This window comes from Sitophilus oryzae, unplaced genomic scaffold (genome assembly GCF_002938485.1).
Source record: "Sitophilus oryzae breed Bouriz unplaced genomic scaffold, Soryzae_2.0 scaffold_682_pilon_pilon, whole genome shotgun sequence".
Lineage (NCBI taxonomy): Eukaryota > Metazoa > Arthropoda > Insecta > Coleoptera > Curculionidae > Sitophilus > Sitophilus oryzae.
In genome coordinates this window covers 562,201-579,086 of record NW_022147287.1, presented here as the reverse complement: position 1 = coordinate 579,086, position 16,886 = coordinate 562,201, and the positions used below count along the sequence as shown (strand labels likewise).

General features: G+C 32.6%; 1 protein-coding gene across 1 annotated transcript in view; it reads right to left on the bottom strand.

Annotated features, from left to right (window-relative positions):
- The window catches only part of LOC115888038 (metastasis-associated protein MTA3), a 97,329-nt gene extending 80,769 nt beyond the window's left edge, over positions 1–16,560 (bottom strand). The window contains exons 1-2 of the mRNA XM_030907606.1: positions 16,366–16,560; positions 15,745–15,906 (exon numbers count right to left, since the gene is read on the bottom strand). Of these exons, the coding sequence (XP_030763466.1) occupies positions 15,745–15,906; positions 16,366–16,393 (190 nt within the window). The 5' untranslated portion in view covers positions 16,394–16,560. The remainder of the gene's footprint in view (positions 1–15,744; positions 15,907–16,365) is intronic.
- Between the last annotated feature and the right edge of the window lie 326 nt (positions 16,561–16,886).

Genomic DNA, 16,886 nt, shown 5'->3' with positions numbered 1-16,886 from the left:
ACGTCGTTGATGTGACGCGCTTGACGGCTTTATGAAATATAGAAATTTTATAAGGACAAACCAACGCTATCCACCCCACCAAATAACCAACTTAACCAACGCAACTAACCTCGACACTGATAAAAAATATAAAAAACAAATATAAATTAGTAAAAATCAACCAACTAACCAATGAATTAACACCCTCCAAATAACCACGCTAACCAACCCGCCAAACAACTAAACCAATCCAACCAAAAAGTGTGAAACCAATGCAATCAGATCACGCTATAAGCAAAAAAAATATAAAAAAGTCTTGGTCGGCGTGAGATTTGAACCACAGACCATCCGCTTACGAAGCGATAGCCTCAGCCACTGACCCACAGGTGCTCTTGCAAAAAGCTTAAGGCCAGGCATTACTTTCCGCCGACATGAACGACGTCACAATATCTATTAACGGCATTTTAGTAGGCTACCGTTTAACGGCTGTTTAAGTACATCGAAAAAATAATTTAATCAAATGACTACATACGTTAGGTAATTATTTTTTCCTATTTAAAAAAAGCGGACTTATTGCAAAGTTAAAATCGATAATGCCAAACCTATCTTGGACATACTATTTTCTTCATTGGCAGGATCTAGCTGCTAAGGTAGTACCTTCTGATTTAAATGACGTGCTCAAGGAGGTAATAAAAATTGTGAATTCTATCAAAGGTAAAGCTTTGTAAACCCGGCTATTCAGAATCATTTGTGAAGATCCCAATCAAAAATCTATCCAAAGGGAAGGTATTGACAAGAGTTCTGGAACTGAGAGTTGAGTTGTTAATGTTCTTACAAGATGCAAAATCTGAATATGCTTCTCGTTTTTCTGAACCTATTTGGCTCTTGCAATTAGCATTTTTGGCAGATATTTTTAGCCACCTTAACAATTTAAATAAGAACCTTCAAGGAAGAGAAAAACATATTTTAACAGCGAAAGTTAAAGTAAAAGAATTTCACGCAAAACTTCGTTTGTGGTCAACCTCTCTGCAAAACAAAATATTCGAATCTTTTCCATGTGTTCAGAAGATTATTGAAGATAATGCGACAGACCTTGGACAGACGAAAGTTTTGCAGTATCAGCTCACATTCCTTGCATGATACAGAGCTTGTATAATTTGCAAGAGAAACTTTTGTCATACTTTCCAGACGGACACTGAAGCTGACAATGGGCGTAGATGGATTTTAAACCCTTTTTTGGACAAATCACTAGATCTGGCTGATGTCACCACAAAAATGGAAGAATGTCTTCTAGATTTAGCCGCTGATGGCATGCTTAAAATGGAATTTTATTCACAAAGTGTCGACGTGTTTTAGATAAAAAGAAAACACGAATATCCAGAGCTGACAAGGGAAGTTCTTAAATTATTAGTGCCATTCGCTACTTCATACTTGTGTGAACTGACATTTTCTTCAATGGACATTAAAACTAAAAAGAGAAATAGACCGCAATTAGAAAACGATTTGATTTATTAACGTTTCAAAAATAGCACCATACATTGATAAACTTTTGAAAAATAAACAAGCACATCCTTACTAAAATTATGTTTTTGTTGTGTAAGAACCTCGACTTTTTCTTTCAGCCAGCGACCCCCCGAGTAACTAGGGGTCGCGACCCACAGATTGAAAAACACTGGTTTATAACAAAGCTATAATATTTTAAAAAAATAATTTTAAAACTAAAACAGCTTTCCTAGATAAAATTATTTTTTTACGAATTCTGTAATTATTTCATAAATTAATAAATTTGCCGTACGCGTTAGAAGTTTGTTTACTTGTCATTTCCAAATAGCGACAAGGTGGTAATTAAGTATTATCAAGTACCTTTCGCGCATGCGCCAATCTGTCCAATGGGCTTCTGTGAAGAATCTGAATTGAAGTATATAATTTTCGAGCAAATTGGAAAAAAAAATGTTATATATCTGAATTTTTATGATTTCTATTATCATCCCCTAGCTTCTAGCCACCCTATCTCGGTTAATTTTGATCTGAGCAAAAAAAGTATAGAAATCATTTTTGAAATTTCGAAAAAAATGCTTTGATTACGTATTTCACCCTTTCTAGGGGGTGAATTTAAAAAAAATCTTTTACAGTTCGTTTTTAAATCTCTCAAAGTAACTTATATTAAAACTTCAAGTTTTTCCCAAACATTCGTATTTGAAGGCCTATTTTCAGTGTTCGTTTTAATGGTCATAACTATCTCTCTACTATTAAACCACAAAACGGCTTTCTTAAAACAGGTGCTGCGATGCATCGCACTGTATACTTATACGCGTCCAAAGAAAAATAAAACCCAACCGCTCAGCGATGAAACCGCCTCCAACGTATTCATTTAAGTTTTTCTACGCTCATCCCGTTCACAATAAAATCATCGGCCGATTATTAAAAACCTGCATAGCTGGACTGCAGGGTCATCAATAACTGGTTGGCGAATGGCGTGGAATGAACTCGTATTATGTAAATGAATTAATGAGGCTGTGCTCTTAATTGACAACTTTAAGATCATTTACTCGAATAAATTTATTTTCGTTTCTCCTAATTAAGATGAAAATATTTCTTTAAATACAAAGTACAAAAATAATGAATGATATACTCATTCGAAAAATTCAAATTAATATTTTTCTGTTAAGATCTTAGCAAAAATCTATTCTGCCTCTCTCTTATCTTCTGTCAAATGCCATTAATATGAACTTTCCTCCAATAAGTGCGATACTTCATTTTGGACCTGGGCTTTATTAAAAAATTCTGGGCTCTATTCAAAAAAAAACCGTTGATGACGGCAGCTCTAGAACGAAGAACAATTTTCGGATTGTGATCTTTACAAAAGGAAAAACTTTTTTATTATTGACATTTTGAGAACAATGCATTCTTTAAATTGCTTGTTCTAAAATGGTTAATCCCGATTATATAATAATAATAGCTCCCGTATATAGCGTTTAACGCCTTGAAAGTAGCAAGGTACAGCTTGCTATACTAGAGCCGTTCGGTATACAAGGAAGGTAATGTGGCTAGCACTACGCTTCAACCGCCTATTATTACCTCAGGATTGTGAATCCCAAGTACTGATTTAAGGCTGAGTCGACCTAGGTACCCTAACTATTTTTATTTTAATAAAAATAGTCGGCTGATGAAATGCCGGGTGTGGGAATCGAGCCCACACCTTGAGATTGGTAGACGAGAGCCTGTACCTCTACGCCACCGGGCACCATAATCCCGATTATACTTTTTCAAATTTCCATACCTCTCTCTCTCTATCTTTATTCCTACAAAAGGAATGTAGTGGTCAGGTAATGCGTGAGGTTTGTCTCCATAATTCCCTATCTTGTGCTTCATGTACAAGCGTGTGCAGTGGCTTGTGGGTGATTTTTGATAGCTGGTCTATCCATCGGGAGGGCGAGCGGCCTTTTGGTCTTCTTCACGGAACCTTGCCCTGTATAATGAGTTTTTCCATACAGTCAGTATCCCTCCTCATAACGTGACCGAAATATTTAAGTATACGTGACTGTATAGAAGTTGAGAGGCGTTCTGTGATGTTCAGTTCTTGGATTATGGATTCATTGGTTCGCCGGGCAGTCCAGGGAATTCTGAGCATTCGTCGCCAACAGTACATCTCAGTTGCGTCAATTTTTTTCATTTCTGACTGTCTCATCGTCCAGGACTCGGAGCCATACATTAATATAGGAAATATTAGGCAGTGAACAAGCCTTTTTTTAAGTGTTTAGATATGTTTTTGTCTCGCCATATCTTTGAGAGTTTTCGCACTGCCACTCTTGTCATTTCACATCTTCTTCTTATTTCCCCTTCTAACGATCCCGTGTTGTTTATAAGTAACCTAAGTTAAAGTTAAGTAAAGTATATATATATATATATATATATATATATATATATATATATATATATATATATATATATATATATATATATATATATATATATATATATATATATATATATATATATATATATATATATATATATATATATATATATCAGTACATCAGGATTGTTGTTGTTTTGCCTGTCGATAATCATAATTTTTGTTTTAGAGGGATTAATTTCAAGTCCAAGTTTCTCGCTTTCGTCTTCAACCAATTTTAGAAGCTGCAGTAACTCTTCCTCGTTTCCCGCTAGAAGGACCGTATCGTCTGCAAATCTGAGGTTGGTAATTTTGTGACCATTAATTGTTATCCCCCCTTGTCAATGTTCGAATGCCCTTCTCATGATATATTCAGTATATATATTGAATAACTGAGGAGATAGTATGCACCCCTGCCTAACACCACAGTACGGAAGTCTTCCGAAGTAACGCCATTGATGGTAATTCTACTTTTGGTATTTACATAGAGATTCTGGATCAATGAAATCAAATGAGGAGGCACGCCCATTTCTTTAAGAACCATCCATAGTTTTGACCATTTGACTTCGTCAAAAGCTTTTCGATAGTCTATGAAAGAAATATAGAGCGGATTGTTAAATTCTCGGGCCTTTTCGATAATCTGACGGACATTCAAAATTTGTTCACGTGTTCCTCGACCTCTTGTGAATCCTGCTTGCTCTGGAGGTATTTGTGGTTGAATATACGGATTTCCATACCAATTTAAAGAAAATTACGACAAAAAAATTTGGAATGGTTGAATTTTAAAAGTTCCAAAGTTTTAAAAATAAAAGTCGTTTCTATGGTAATATAATTTAGATTTTTTCTTTGTTAGAGGGTGTTATTATTAATTTAGATTAACGTCAATATACTATTATCACCAGGCCCTAGACTAGCTGTTTCGAACCTTTTTGTACGCCCCCTTTAAAAAAATTGTTGCGCCGCGCCCCCTTAATTTTTTTAACAATCCAATTTCATAAATACTCAACTGATATTATAATTTATTTAACGGGCTACAAAATTAATATACAATATTATGTAAAAATATACATACAAATAATTATTTATTATAAGAAATAATAAATTTAAATGTAATAAAAACGACTTTTTTGGTATTCCTTTTGTACTCGAAAATGATATCATCAGTCTAGCGCCCCCTTAGGGGGGCTCGCCCCACAGGTTGGAAACTACTGCCCTAGACACTTAATAGTAATTTTATGGGACTACAAATTTAGTTTCTTCCGCATCGCCAGACGGCGCAAAAGACATTATAGTACAGGTTTCTAATTTATATACGAAGATGACATGACAGCCTCTACATTTACTACCATCTACTGTCTAGTTGTCAAAATGTTGGTGGATCATTTTCGTGTTAAATACTAAATTTTTTTATTAAAGACATTTTAAAAATGTTAGAAATAATACATTTATGAACGAAATAAAAAAATGTTTAATCATAAATAAGTAAGTACATAGTTGGTAATATAGTATTTTAGTAACAGTTAATTAGTAGTCTATAATATTTTTACTATATTATAATTTATTTGTTAAATCAAAAAAATAGGCGATATGTGCTCTATTGTCGGTGTTTAAAATCTATGTATGTATTCATAATTTTATTTTTAGTTTTACACTTCTAATGATCTAGGTAATAAAATATAAGATATAGTAAACAAGTCTATATTTATTATTTCATATTTTACAAGGAATAATTTTGCGCTTGAATAACGTTACCGTTTTAATTAGCGTTAATAAATAACGGAACGCTAAAATTATGTCATGCCCAAACTCTCCATTAGTTTCTTCGGGATCACCAGGTGGCTCTAAATGAAGGACTTATTTGTTTTGTGTCAGTGTCCAAATCTATCTCTAGTACCTGACATTAGTCTTTGACAGGGCCAGTCAACTGAGATATACGACCTTGAACGATCTGTTTTTGGGGTAGTAATTTCCTGGGGCGCTAGATGGCGTATTTTTATTTTAATTTTTCTAGTTGCCTAACAATTGCGTACAAAATTGTTTTTATAGTTGCCTAAATAGGCCTATTAATTATGTTCTGTCATTGTTCTGTATGTCAAATCAGTTTTCCGTTTCCGGCTTCCTCCTTCCTCTTCAGTTGTGTTTTGCAATTGAACGGAGATGTGCGTTTCGCTGTTTTCTGGTTGTTTGGCTGTGTTTTTTGCAATCTTCATTTTACAATCGTGATTTTGTATTTTTGAATTTTTTTGAACTTTGTTTTGTGTTTGATTTTTAAGGTCTTTATTAAAGGTAAGGTTTAAGTTAAAGGTCTTTGATTTATCTAACAATTTTATTTAATAATCCGAGAAAGTGAGGTGAGTTAACCTAACCAAGTCCAAATGTTCGTGAATTTTATTTTTTAACAATGTAATATTTACAACGCCATATATTTTTACAAAAAAAAAATTGATCAACTTCATATTTTTGTACATAAACTCCACAATGTGATATTACACAATTGTTCAAGTCCATATGTAAAAAATACACGTAAATAAAACATTGTTTCTAATGGACGTCACTTTCTCTTGTATTCCAACGATATTTGTTGTGTTCTTAAATCTGGTACTATAATAAATATTATACTTTTTAAACTGTTGTTTTATTTGTTTGTAAAATGTTTGTGGTATAATTTTCTGTAAATTAAAATAAATTATTTATTGTAGGTTTTTATGCACATAAAATGATATAAGCAAACCATTTAACACTTTACAATAGTTTAACCTGGTTTAACCTTTATATATAAATCCTTGTTTTTTACCATTTGACTTGTTTGCCAATGTTGGGACCAATCAGATGACTACACATTATTTTGTAGGAATCTGATTGGCTCTAACTGGCGAACAAATCAATACGTCTTGCTTAAAAATAAATTGCATCTATTTAAATTTGCCGCCACCTTTGTTACTTTCCTAGGTGGCTAGATGGCGCAACTTCAATATACAGATTACAGATTTCTTTACAAATTTGAAACCGTTTTGAAACTAAAAAATGCATGGGAGTTAGCGTTCTTCTTTAGTGTGTTCTGTGGTCTTTGATTATCACCCTTTCCGTAGCATTGAACTAAAGAAATTTTGTGCTTCTTTAACATAAAAAGCAATGGGTCAAAACAAATCAACGTATATTGGTGGTTAGTCTATGATTCGTACAAGACTATGCGTTAAAACAGCACAAAAAAAACAAGCAAAACTGAAAAACGGTTTAAAGAAAATTAATTTTTTTTCGTATAAAAAAATGTTTTACTTTCCACCCATTACGACTAAAGACTTTTTTATCATTAAAAACATTCTCTCGGCAGTGGTGCGAAAATTCACCCTAATTCTGAGCTGACCTGAAGGGCGCTCTCAGGGGGCTTAAGGCGTCAGTGAAAATGAAGGGTAGGTGCAAGAGAATGAAAAATAAAAAATAAAAGTAGGAAAAAAACGTAAAGCTGATTAGTAGTTCAGCTTTAATACGGAGTTCTTTAAATTGTAGAATCATATTTTGAATATTTTCTAGATAGGTTAATACCGGGTGTTTTTCAAAAGTGGGTTACCTCTATAATTTTTATTTTTTTCAGACAAACAGACGACATTTGGTATGCTTTTTAGTATATGACATAAATCAAGATTGGGATATTAAATTATTTTGGGTTAATTATCTCCTGTTTCAGCGGAAATTATTACAACTTTTGATTTTTTTTAAATGCTATCCTCGGTAGTGTATTACTTTATTCATAAATAATAATAATAAATAACGCTTTATTGTACAAAAAGCCAAAATAGCTTCATCGGCAAAGCATTTATAAAACAAACAAAAGCACAAAAAATATACAAATAATAAAAAAATATCATACAATACAAATTATACAATTCAAAAAAATGTACGTCATTAAAATTACTACATTAATACATGGACATTGCAGAACACAAAAAAAGGGTATCAATAAAATTTTACAATAGGAAAATTGTAAATAGATATAATTCTTTAAGAGTCATAATATTGTTACGGATTCCGTGGGTCCACTAATTTAAACTCACGATAAAATACTTAACGAATTTATTTGTCTCACTCTGTAAACACAACTTATACTATTTACAACACAATTTATGCAACTACTATTACTCTAACGGTATTTCACTATTTAAAGCGCGGTATATTCAAACTTCAAACTGTCCAACTGTCGTAAGCGCTCTTTTTATATAGCTGTGGAGAGTGTTTCGCGAACAATCCAAAATTATCGGGAGGGTCCGCCATCTACTAGTACATTCTATTGTCTGTCTGCTTCGCTTACTTGTCGGCTTGATTAAGAGATGGCGCTACAACAAAAAATGTCTTCAGATTTCTTGACACGTTGGGGTTTTAGTTGCTCGCTTCTCCGACAGATGGCGCCACATACACCTTGACCAAAATTGTTCATGATTAAACACCAACAAAAAAGTCGTTTACCGCAAATAGGGCTCTCCCCAGTAAGTATGACTTCAGAGCTTTGCGAAATGCGGAAAAGAATGAAAGCGACTTGATATTCAAAGGCAGATGATTCTACATTTTTTTGGCATTGTACAGTATTGAGCCTTTAACTAGTTCTGAGCTCGGGGTTGGCAGATAAAGATCGTGCTCCGCATTCCTAAGTAGTGATGTGCAGGTTGGGACGTGCCTCAGGGAACGTGCCCATGTTCCGGGAACGTTCCTCTAAGGTCGGGAAAGTGACTGAAATTCGGGAAAGTTGTATTTTGATGCGAGTTTGAATATTCCTCGGAACATTCCCCACTTTTCGGGAACTTTTCTTAAATTTAGGGAAAGTAATGAAAACATTGGAAAAGTTGTGAACAAGCCACGCCACAAATAAAAAGAAGAAGAGAAACTAGGTTATAAACATAACCTAAATTTCACAACTTTATCACTTTTCTGTGTCTTTATCACGTTCTTTCAAACGGATTCAAAAATGAATAAAGGCAGAGCCAGTATTTTGATTGTATTTGAAAGAAATTCCTTAAAGAAGTCCTACTCTTCAGTCCCAATAAATATCGAACTGCTCTCTTTTGAAGTTTGAAAATACGATCAAATTTTGTCGCGCAGCAAGTATTTCTCAGTCATAAGAATTTCACGTCCATGACGTCAATAGTGGTGTTAGTAAGTGCAAAAGGTTGTGTTTTGTGTTGTATAGTAATTTTATATGACAAAACTCTAGTTTTTGATAGGTTGAGGCATAGGAGATTAGAATCGCACCAAGATTTAATGGTGCATAAGTCACCGGATATAGTATTATATAGTGCCGTAACATCTGGGCCGCTCCAAGTGAAACTAGTATCGTCCGTAAAGAGGCAGATTTTACCGCTAATGTCTAGATTAGCTTTGTCTTCGATAGAAAATGACACTCTGAATAAAAGGACATTTTCACATACAACAGAATTGGAAATGGTTGAATAAGCTGAAAATTGTGATGATGATATCAAGTAAGACCTGTTTCCTTTGCCAACTGAGTTAAAACTTGTGTTTTTCAAGATCGATTCTAAATACTTAATAGGTATTTTACTGTTTCCAATTGTAGTTTTAGGCGCGGTTTTAGGTATAAATTTAGAAAAAGCGGACCATCCAGACCGCGGATTCTCGATGCGTGGTGCTCTGGCAGAGCTATGATCAAACCGAATAGGTCGCCATGACAACCGCGAGATGCCCGGACCTCTCTGCATTTTCCTAATTAGGGACAAAAAGTGGCCGTCGTCTATGCGGTCGACTATTGTTTTTACCGGGCCAGCTTGATCGCCATACAACTGATAACAATCGTTTATAGGGTCAAAACTTGTTTATACGGTCAAAGCGTAAACTCGAATATCAAGGAAGCGTAAATTAAGTGAAAAGTTGACATTTCTAATGATAGCTTGACGTCGTTTTTCCCATCATATATTTATGTATATCTCAAAATTAGGCCATTGTTGCTACTTTTATTTGCCAATCTATACACCTAACCGAAGTATACTACGATTGAAAAACTTCATGGCGAAGTTGACATTAAAATACCATTTCAGGAAGAGTTTAATTTTGTTTCAGTCCATTGCATCACTTATTTCAGACCTTGTGAAGTATTAAATAACACTTAATAATGAATAATTATTTTTATTTAAGAACTTTGATCTTCATACCCAATACTTCAAATAAATGACGATATATTAAAAAATAACGCTTATACAACAGTTTAGTTGATATTACATTAGTTATTGTGTTACAGTACTTAATTAGTTAAGTTATATTATAGTTAATATTCGGTACTTATACATACAAACAAATTAAATAAATGTAGGATAATGTTAATAAAAAAAATTCTCTTAACTTCAAATATACCGGGTGCGTCTCAAAAGTGGCTCACTCCTATAACTTTTATTTTTTCAGATAAAACACGAGATATGTATTTTTTTATTTATTTATGACATAAATTAGGATTGATTGACGTATTCAACTGTTTTTGGTCACTTCCTGTTTCACCGGAAATTACTACAACTTTTGATTTTTAAATGACACCCTCGGTGTATTTTACTTTTTATTCGGTAGAAAATGACACTCTGGATAGAATGACAAACCATATGTCAACTTTTGACATTTACGCATATGGTTTAATTGATATTGTTACATGCGTTTCATCACGACAATTTTACTCGAAATACCAAGTGTGTGGTACCAAATTATTCGTAAAAAAGTGATTTTTTCAAATATGTTAATAAGTTAACCTTGTTCCATTTGAAAAAAAATATTAAAAATACGACTTTGGGCATCTTTTAACCGACCAGGACAAGATACGAAAAACATTAGACCATTAAATATTTATGGTTTCTCAAAGGCTCATTGATTAAAAATTAGTGTTTTTAACACAGCCGTGGTACTGGATTGAAATATAAAATACGATTTTTTTTAATCGAAAATGTCAAAAGTTGACGTACGATATGTCATTCTATTCAGAACTTAATTTTCTATCGAATAAAGTATAAAAATATACCGAGGGTTCCATTTAAAAATCAAAACTTGTAAGTAATCATTTCCGATTAAACAGGAAGCGACCAAAAATAATTGAATACGTCAATCAATCCTAAATTAGGTGATAATTAACGTATCAAATCTTGTGTTGTTATCTGAAAAAATAAAAATGTTATAGGAGTGAGCCACTTTCGAGACGCACCCGGTATTTAATCTTATAAAATGTTAATAATGTTAAAAATTAAATATTATGAAAAAATTCTAATTAAAAAGTATAGCAATAACATGTTTTACATAACAATACATTTAAAAGTTAATTCATAATCAAATAATGCCATTGTTAATTCTGTTTTTTTTTAATAAAATATTCTTAAACAAAGCTATATACCGGGTGTTGCATTGTCGGACGGGACATAGGAAATCCCATGTAAATTTTAATGGGGTCAATTATTGACTTCCCTAATTATTTTAGAGAATAATTCTATTTAGGTTTATTGAAGAGCACTAAAACCCACATTCAAAAGAATAACTTTAGATATTTTTTATTAGCCCGTTTACGAGTTATCGCCGATTTCTTTTTAAATATTTCTCCTTTCTTATGGCCCTGTATTTACTTATGAGCACCAGTCAAGGTAAAAGATAACTGTCAAATGAAGTTGTCGTTTCAGAAATTTACCTATTTAGTGCTTTATTATTATTGAAAACTCATTCCTACATCGGAAATCTTAAAGATGTATTTATAAATACAAATTAATATGAATTAAAGTAAAATAAAGTAATCAGTTACAAGGTTAATTATAGTATTATTACAATATTCAATAACTTATTAATTTAGGTACTGTTAAATTGTTAGAACTTTAGGATTTAAGATGTTCAAATATTCCTCCATCGACTGCTAGACAATAACCCAGGCGATCATAAAATTCTCTTCTTACATTCGCTAGTTGGTAAACTGAAATTCTATTGCATTCAGCAGAAATAGCATTTTTTTATTCGTCTAGATCTGGGTATTTTTTATCCATGTATATCCTGTTTTTTAAATGGCCCCAGAGAAAGAAATCATTTGGCGAAATATCAGGAGACCTTGCTGGCCAATTTACTGTATGATTTAGGCCAATAACGTTTCCGTTAAAACTATTGTCTAAATATTCCCGAACAGCCAGGGTACCACGTGCCGGGCAGCCATCCATTTGGTACCAAACTTCCTGATTTTCCCTAGCGGCATCATGTAAAGCAGGTAAAATATGATTTTCGAGTAGTTCCAAATAATACTCTGCCCGATAATATTGTGTTCGAATATCCCTGCCCAAACAATTACTTTCTGTGGATATTACGTCCTTGTTTCGACAAACCTGTGTTGGTTTTCTATGTTCCAATATCGATAATTTTGAACATTGGGTTCATTATTTAAGGTAAACGTGCATTCGTCAGCGAAACATATGTTTTTTAAAAATTCCCTATCCGTGTTTGCTCTTTCCATCATATCAAAACAAAACGCCTGCCGCCGTATTTCGTCCCCATCTCGTAGCTCTTGGTGCTTTTCATATTTATGTCGTTTCAAAATTCGAAACGCTGTAGTGTGATCTATTCCTATTTCATCCTCAAGTTTCCTTGTGCTGATCTTTCCATCGTTCTCTTCCACGCACAAGAAAACTTCCAAGTTGGTATCATTTCTTGCATCTTCTCTTTGTTCCTGCCTTGCTTCACATCTGCAATTATTCATTAGGGTACCTTTGGTCTCAAATCTTTAGATATTCCTTGCGATTGTAGATTTTCCAGGTATCGGTCTATTTGGATACAGAGCAGCAAACATGTCCGACGCTTTTTGATAACTATTTCCTTGATAATACCATTTAATCACCAATACTTTTTCTTCGGTAGTGTAATTCATGGCTAATATTTTCGATGTAGGTATGAGTTTTTAATAATAATAATGAAGCACTAAATAGATAAATTTCTGAAATGACAACTTCATTTGACAGTTATCTTTTACCTTGACTGGTGCTCATAAGTAAATACAGGGCCATAAGAAAGGAGAAATATTTAAAAAGAAATCGGCGATAACTCGTAAACAGGCTAATCAAAAATATCTAAAGTTATTCTTTTGAATGTGGGTTTTAGTGCTCTTCAATAAACCTAAATAGAATTATTCTCTAAAATAATTAGGGAAGCCAATAATTGACCCCATTAAAATTTACATGGGATTTCCTATGTCCCGCTCGACGATGCAACACCCGGTATATATTTTGGCATTTGGATAACTGGTCAGTTACGTTATGTAACAACTAAACATTATATTTCCTATGATTTCAATAAACTATAGTAAAAAGATGGTTAAAATATTGTACAGAGTGTGCCAAAAAGTTGACAGCAACTAAGATTTTCTTTTTTTCCAAGGCTTCCACAACTGTATAATTTTAAAAACTAACACAAGCAAAATTTATGATACTCAAATGGCATTAACCTCTGGCATCAAAACTCAATTGTAAAAAGAAACATTTAATGCAAACTTTTTTGCTGGACATTGTCTACAATATCTTCCAGCATCATTTTCATCAATATTTATTTAAGTGCATTATATGCATTATAGTATGATACTATTTATATGATATAGTCTTAAAAACGCTGACCTACCTTAAGGTTGTGCCAATTGCCAAGAATTATTTTAAACCGCCTACAACCAGAAAACGATATACTCAAGTCATTATAAGAAGATAAAAATAAAGATACTCTTTAAATAATTAATATTTCAATGTTTGACACATTTTTTCAACACTACAATATTTTAATCATTGGTTTTGCGTCAGTGTAAAACCTAATTTTACTCATATTTACATAGTGATGTTGGTAGCGAATATTTCCATTCGAATTTTGCAGGAAATTTCAGAAATTTCCGAAATATTCGGTCCCAAAATCGCGAATATTCGCAAAAATCCGAATTTTGCAAGAAATTTCTTTTCAAAATTCAAGACATTGAGCAAAAATTTAACGAAAGTGTATCAAGTATGCCTATTCTTAAGTCAGAAGAAAAAGAATGCTTCTCCGCCTTACAAAATATAAAACCTATGGCTCTTGAACCAATGCATTTTGCCGCGAATCTCTTGGACCCCTGTTTCCTGGGAAAGCACCTTAACAATGAAGAACACATAGCCGCTATGGAATTTATCAACAATATCACCAACAATCATCCTCAGTTTGTCAATAATAAGCCATTTTTACAGATGTAACAAAGTATTGCGCCAAATCGGGTTTATGGGCTCTCGACTACGTTTGGATGTCAGTTAAAAATGTAGACTGTCTAAGTTGGTGGCAAGCAATGTGTAAAAATACAGTACTTACAGTTTTATCCATACTAAAAAAAGGAATCGCTTAACTGCCCAAAGAGCCAGTAAAATAATGTTCGTAGCTCATAACAATAAATTATTACTACAAAAACAAAAAGTGGATATGGAGCATGATATTCAACAACAGGAAATTCCTCCAGAACCACTAGAACTCATTGGAGGTAGAGGTCCATCCTGCAGAATCAGAACCAGATGATACATCAAATATATCTGATTTGGAAATAAATTATAAACTGACGAAGACAGTACTACTACTACTATAATACCCTATGAAGATGGGACCAGGTCGGCGCCTGATATTCGGAATAGAATAATTCAGTTATTTGTGTTTTACGTTTTTAAAATTTATATTTCGTGCTTTTTTGATTTTTTTTTAATTCATAGTCATAGTTCAGTGGTTTATGCACAAAATACAAATGTTACCAAATGATTTTTTGTTATGGGTTATGTTTATGACTTTTATGGGTTATGTATTGTTTATTAAAAATATAACAACTAATATTATGTTTATTGTTTTTTTTTCCACTTACATGTTGGTATCAAATGTCTATCTAATTTATTCATTTATTGTATCGACAAAAAATATGTAAAATTGTAAAATTTCCTAATATTTCATAAATTTTCCGAAAGTTTCAGAAATTTCCTGCAACAATCAAAAATTTCTGGAATATTAACATCACTATATTTATATGTCAATTCCAATAAAAATTTAATAGGTATCATAGTTTCAATGACATGGAATTAAGTACACAGAACATAGTAGTTTATGATGTAAGAGATAAAAAGAATGCCTTTTAAAAAAGTCTCATATTAAGTTCTTACAAAAATAATTTCATTATTATGCAAAAGTTTGATTGATTATTAACAATATCAAACTGTAACCTTGCGTTTTTCCAAAATAATTAACAAGTTTGTAAATAAAATTAACCACAAACCATTTAGTAATTAAATCAAATAAATAATTGCTAATTATATAAAAGAAACCGTAATTAGCTATTTAAAAAGTTGTAAGTAGGTACCTAAATAAACTATTTTAAAAATAAAAAAATGATAATTAACATAAATTTGAAAAACAATCTTGGATAAAATAGGACCTAAGTACTAATTTTAAAACTATAATTAATATAATTAATACCTAATAATTTTAAAACTATAATTAAAAATAAACCAAACTATACTAGGTTTAATCATGTAATACTCAATTCTAAACATAATAGTTATTGGATTTTCATCTTTAACAGACTCAATAATTTTAATCACTGCTTATCTCACAAAATCTTGCTTCAACCTTCTTTGTTTACATTGTTAATACACAAATTAAACAGCTCGGATACAAGAACTGTTATCTACAGGAACCTTTTATCAAGATAATCAATAACTTAAATTACAATAATTAAAACATGAGTTCAGAACGTAAAGGCTTTATGTAGTTACAAAAATATTAAATGTCATGTCATAAAGTGGACAATTGTGGATATGTTACGAAAGGTACTGGAGTTATTTCTTTAATAACCAATGATAAAAAAATGAAGTTAATTAACTTACATTGGTGTTTATCTGCGAGCTGTATTAATGGAGATGGTAGGTCCCTCCTCCTGTAAAAACACATCACTTTGGCTTCCACATTACCCGAAGGAGTTTTGTTCAGTTCCTCAATTCGTCGAATTTGATAAGGCGACGTCGAAGACGCCTCAAAATACACGTAATCTAAAACCAAAAAACACGCCTTTCAGTGATAACTTTTGATTGGGACCTGCATCTATTTGAATAATTGAGTTATAACCGTTTTACAACGAACAAACCAAAACAAACACGGATTAAAATCGTTCCCCCTGTTTATTTTAGATTCTGGCAGAGTAAGGTTAGGTTTAAAAAGCAGATACACATAAATATTTCGTTATAAAACCAGCCAAGAGACGAAAAAAGATGACTTTGGGTGTTGATTTATATTAATTAAGTCAGATTCCCTATCGTTATCTTTTATCGAATAGTTTCCGTGCTAAGTAAATAGATATAAAAAGAATTTTTTAAAAAAATCTACGATCGGGGGATTTAAACGGTAGCCGAAAAGGTAAACGGTCCATGCACAGGCTCGTTAAGTTAAACAACAAGGAAGTCTTTATAGAGCCGGTTGACAGACAAGAGCAAAATAACGACAAAACTCACCTCCGATTCGGTACATGTTGGCCGTCATTGTCGCGCACAAAAACTACAAACAACGGGGCACGGTATCAAACGTAACGGGGGCGCATTTTTTTCAGTTTGTAAATCCGATTTTTTCAATGTTTTTTCACTGCAACACCACGTACCGCCGCCAAGCTTTCGGACGCCATTTTGTCAATTGCTCTCTGTTTCTGTTAGCGTGCGAGATCGGTGTGAAGTGGGATGGAAGCCGTCAATTGACGCGTCGCGGTCAGTAGACGAACTAAAAGAATTCAATAAAAAGAAATCTAAAAAAAATAAAATATTTTTTAAAAAATCCGATTTTTTAAATGTTTTATTCTATTCTCTGGTTTTATTAAAAGTGTTATTGTTTTTTTAATAACCCTGTAAAGTGTTTTTACATAAGTATTTACAAATGCTTAATAAAGTGTTGTAATATAATTAATAACAATGTAATGATATAATAATTAGAAAATGTATGGCATTAAATAAATAAATTATACATGCTGCGTAAATATTCATTT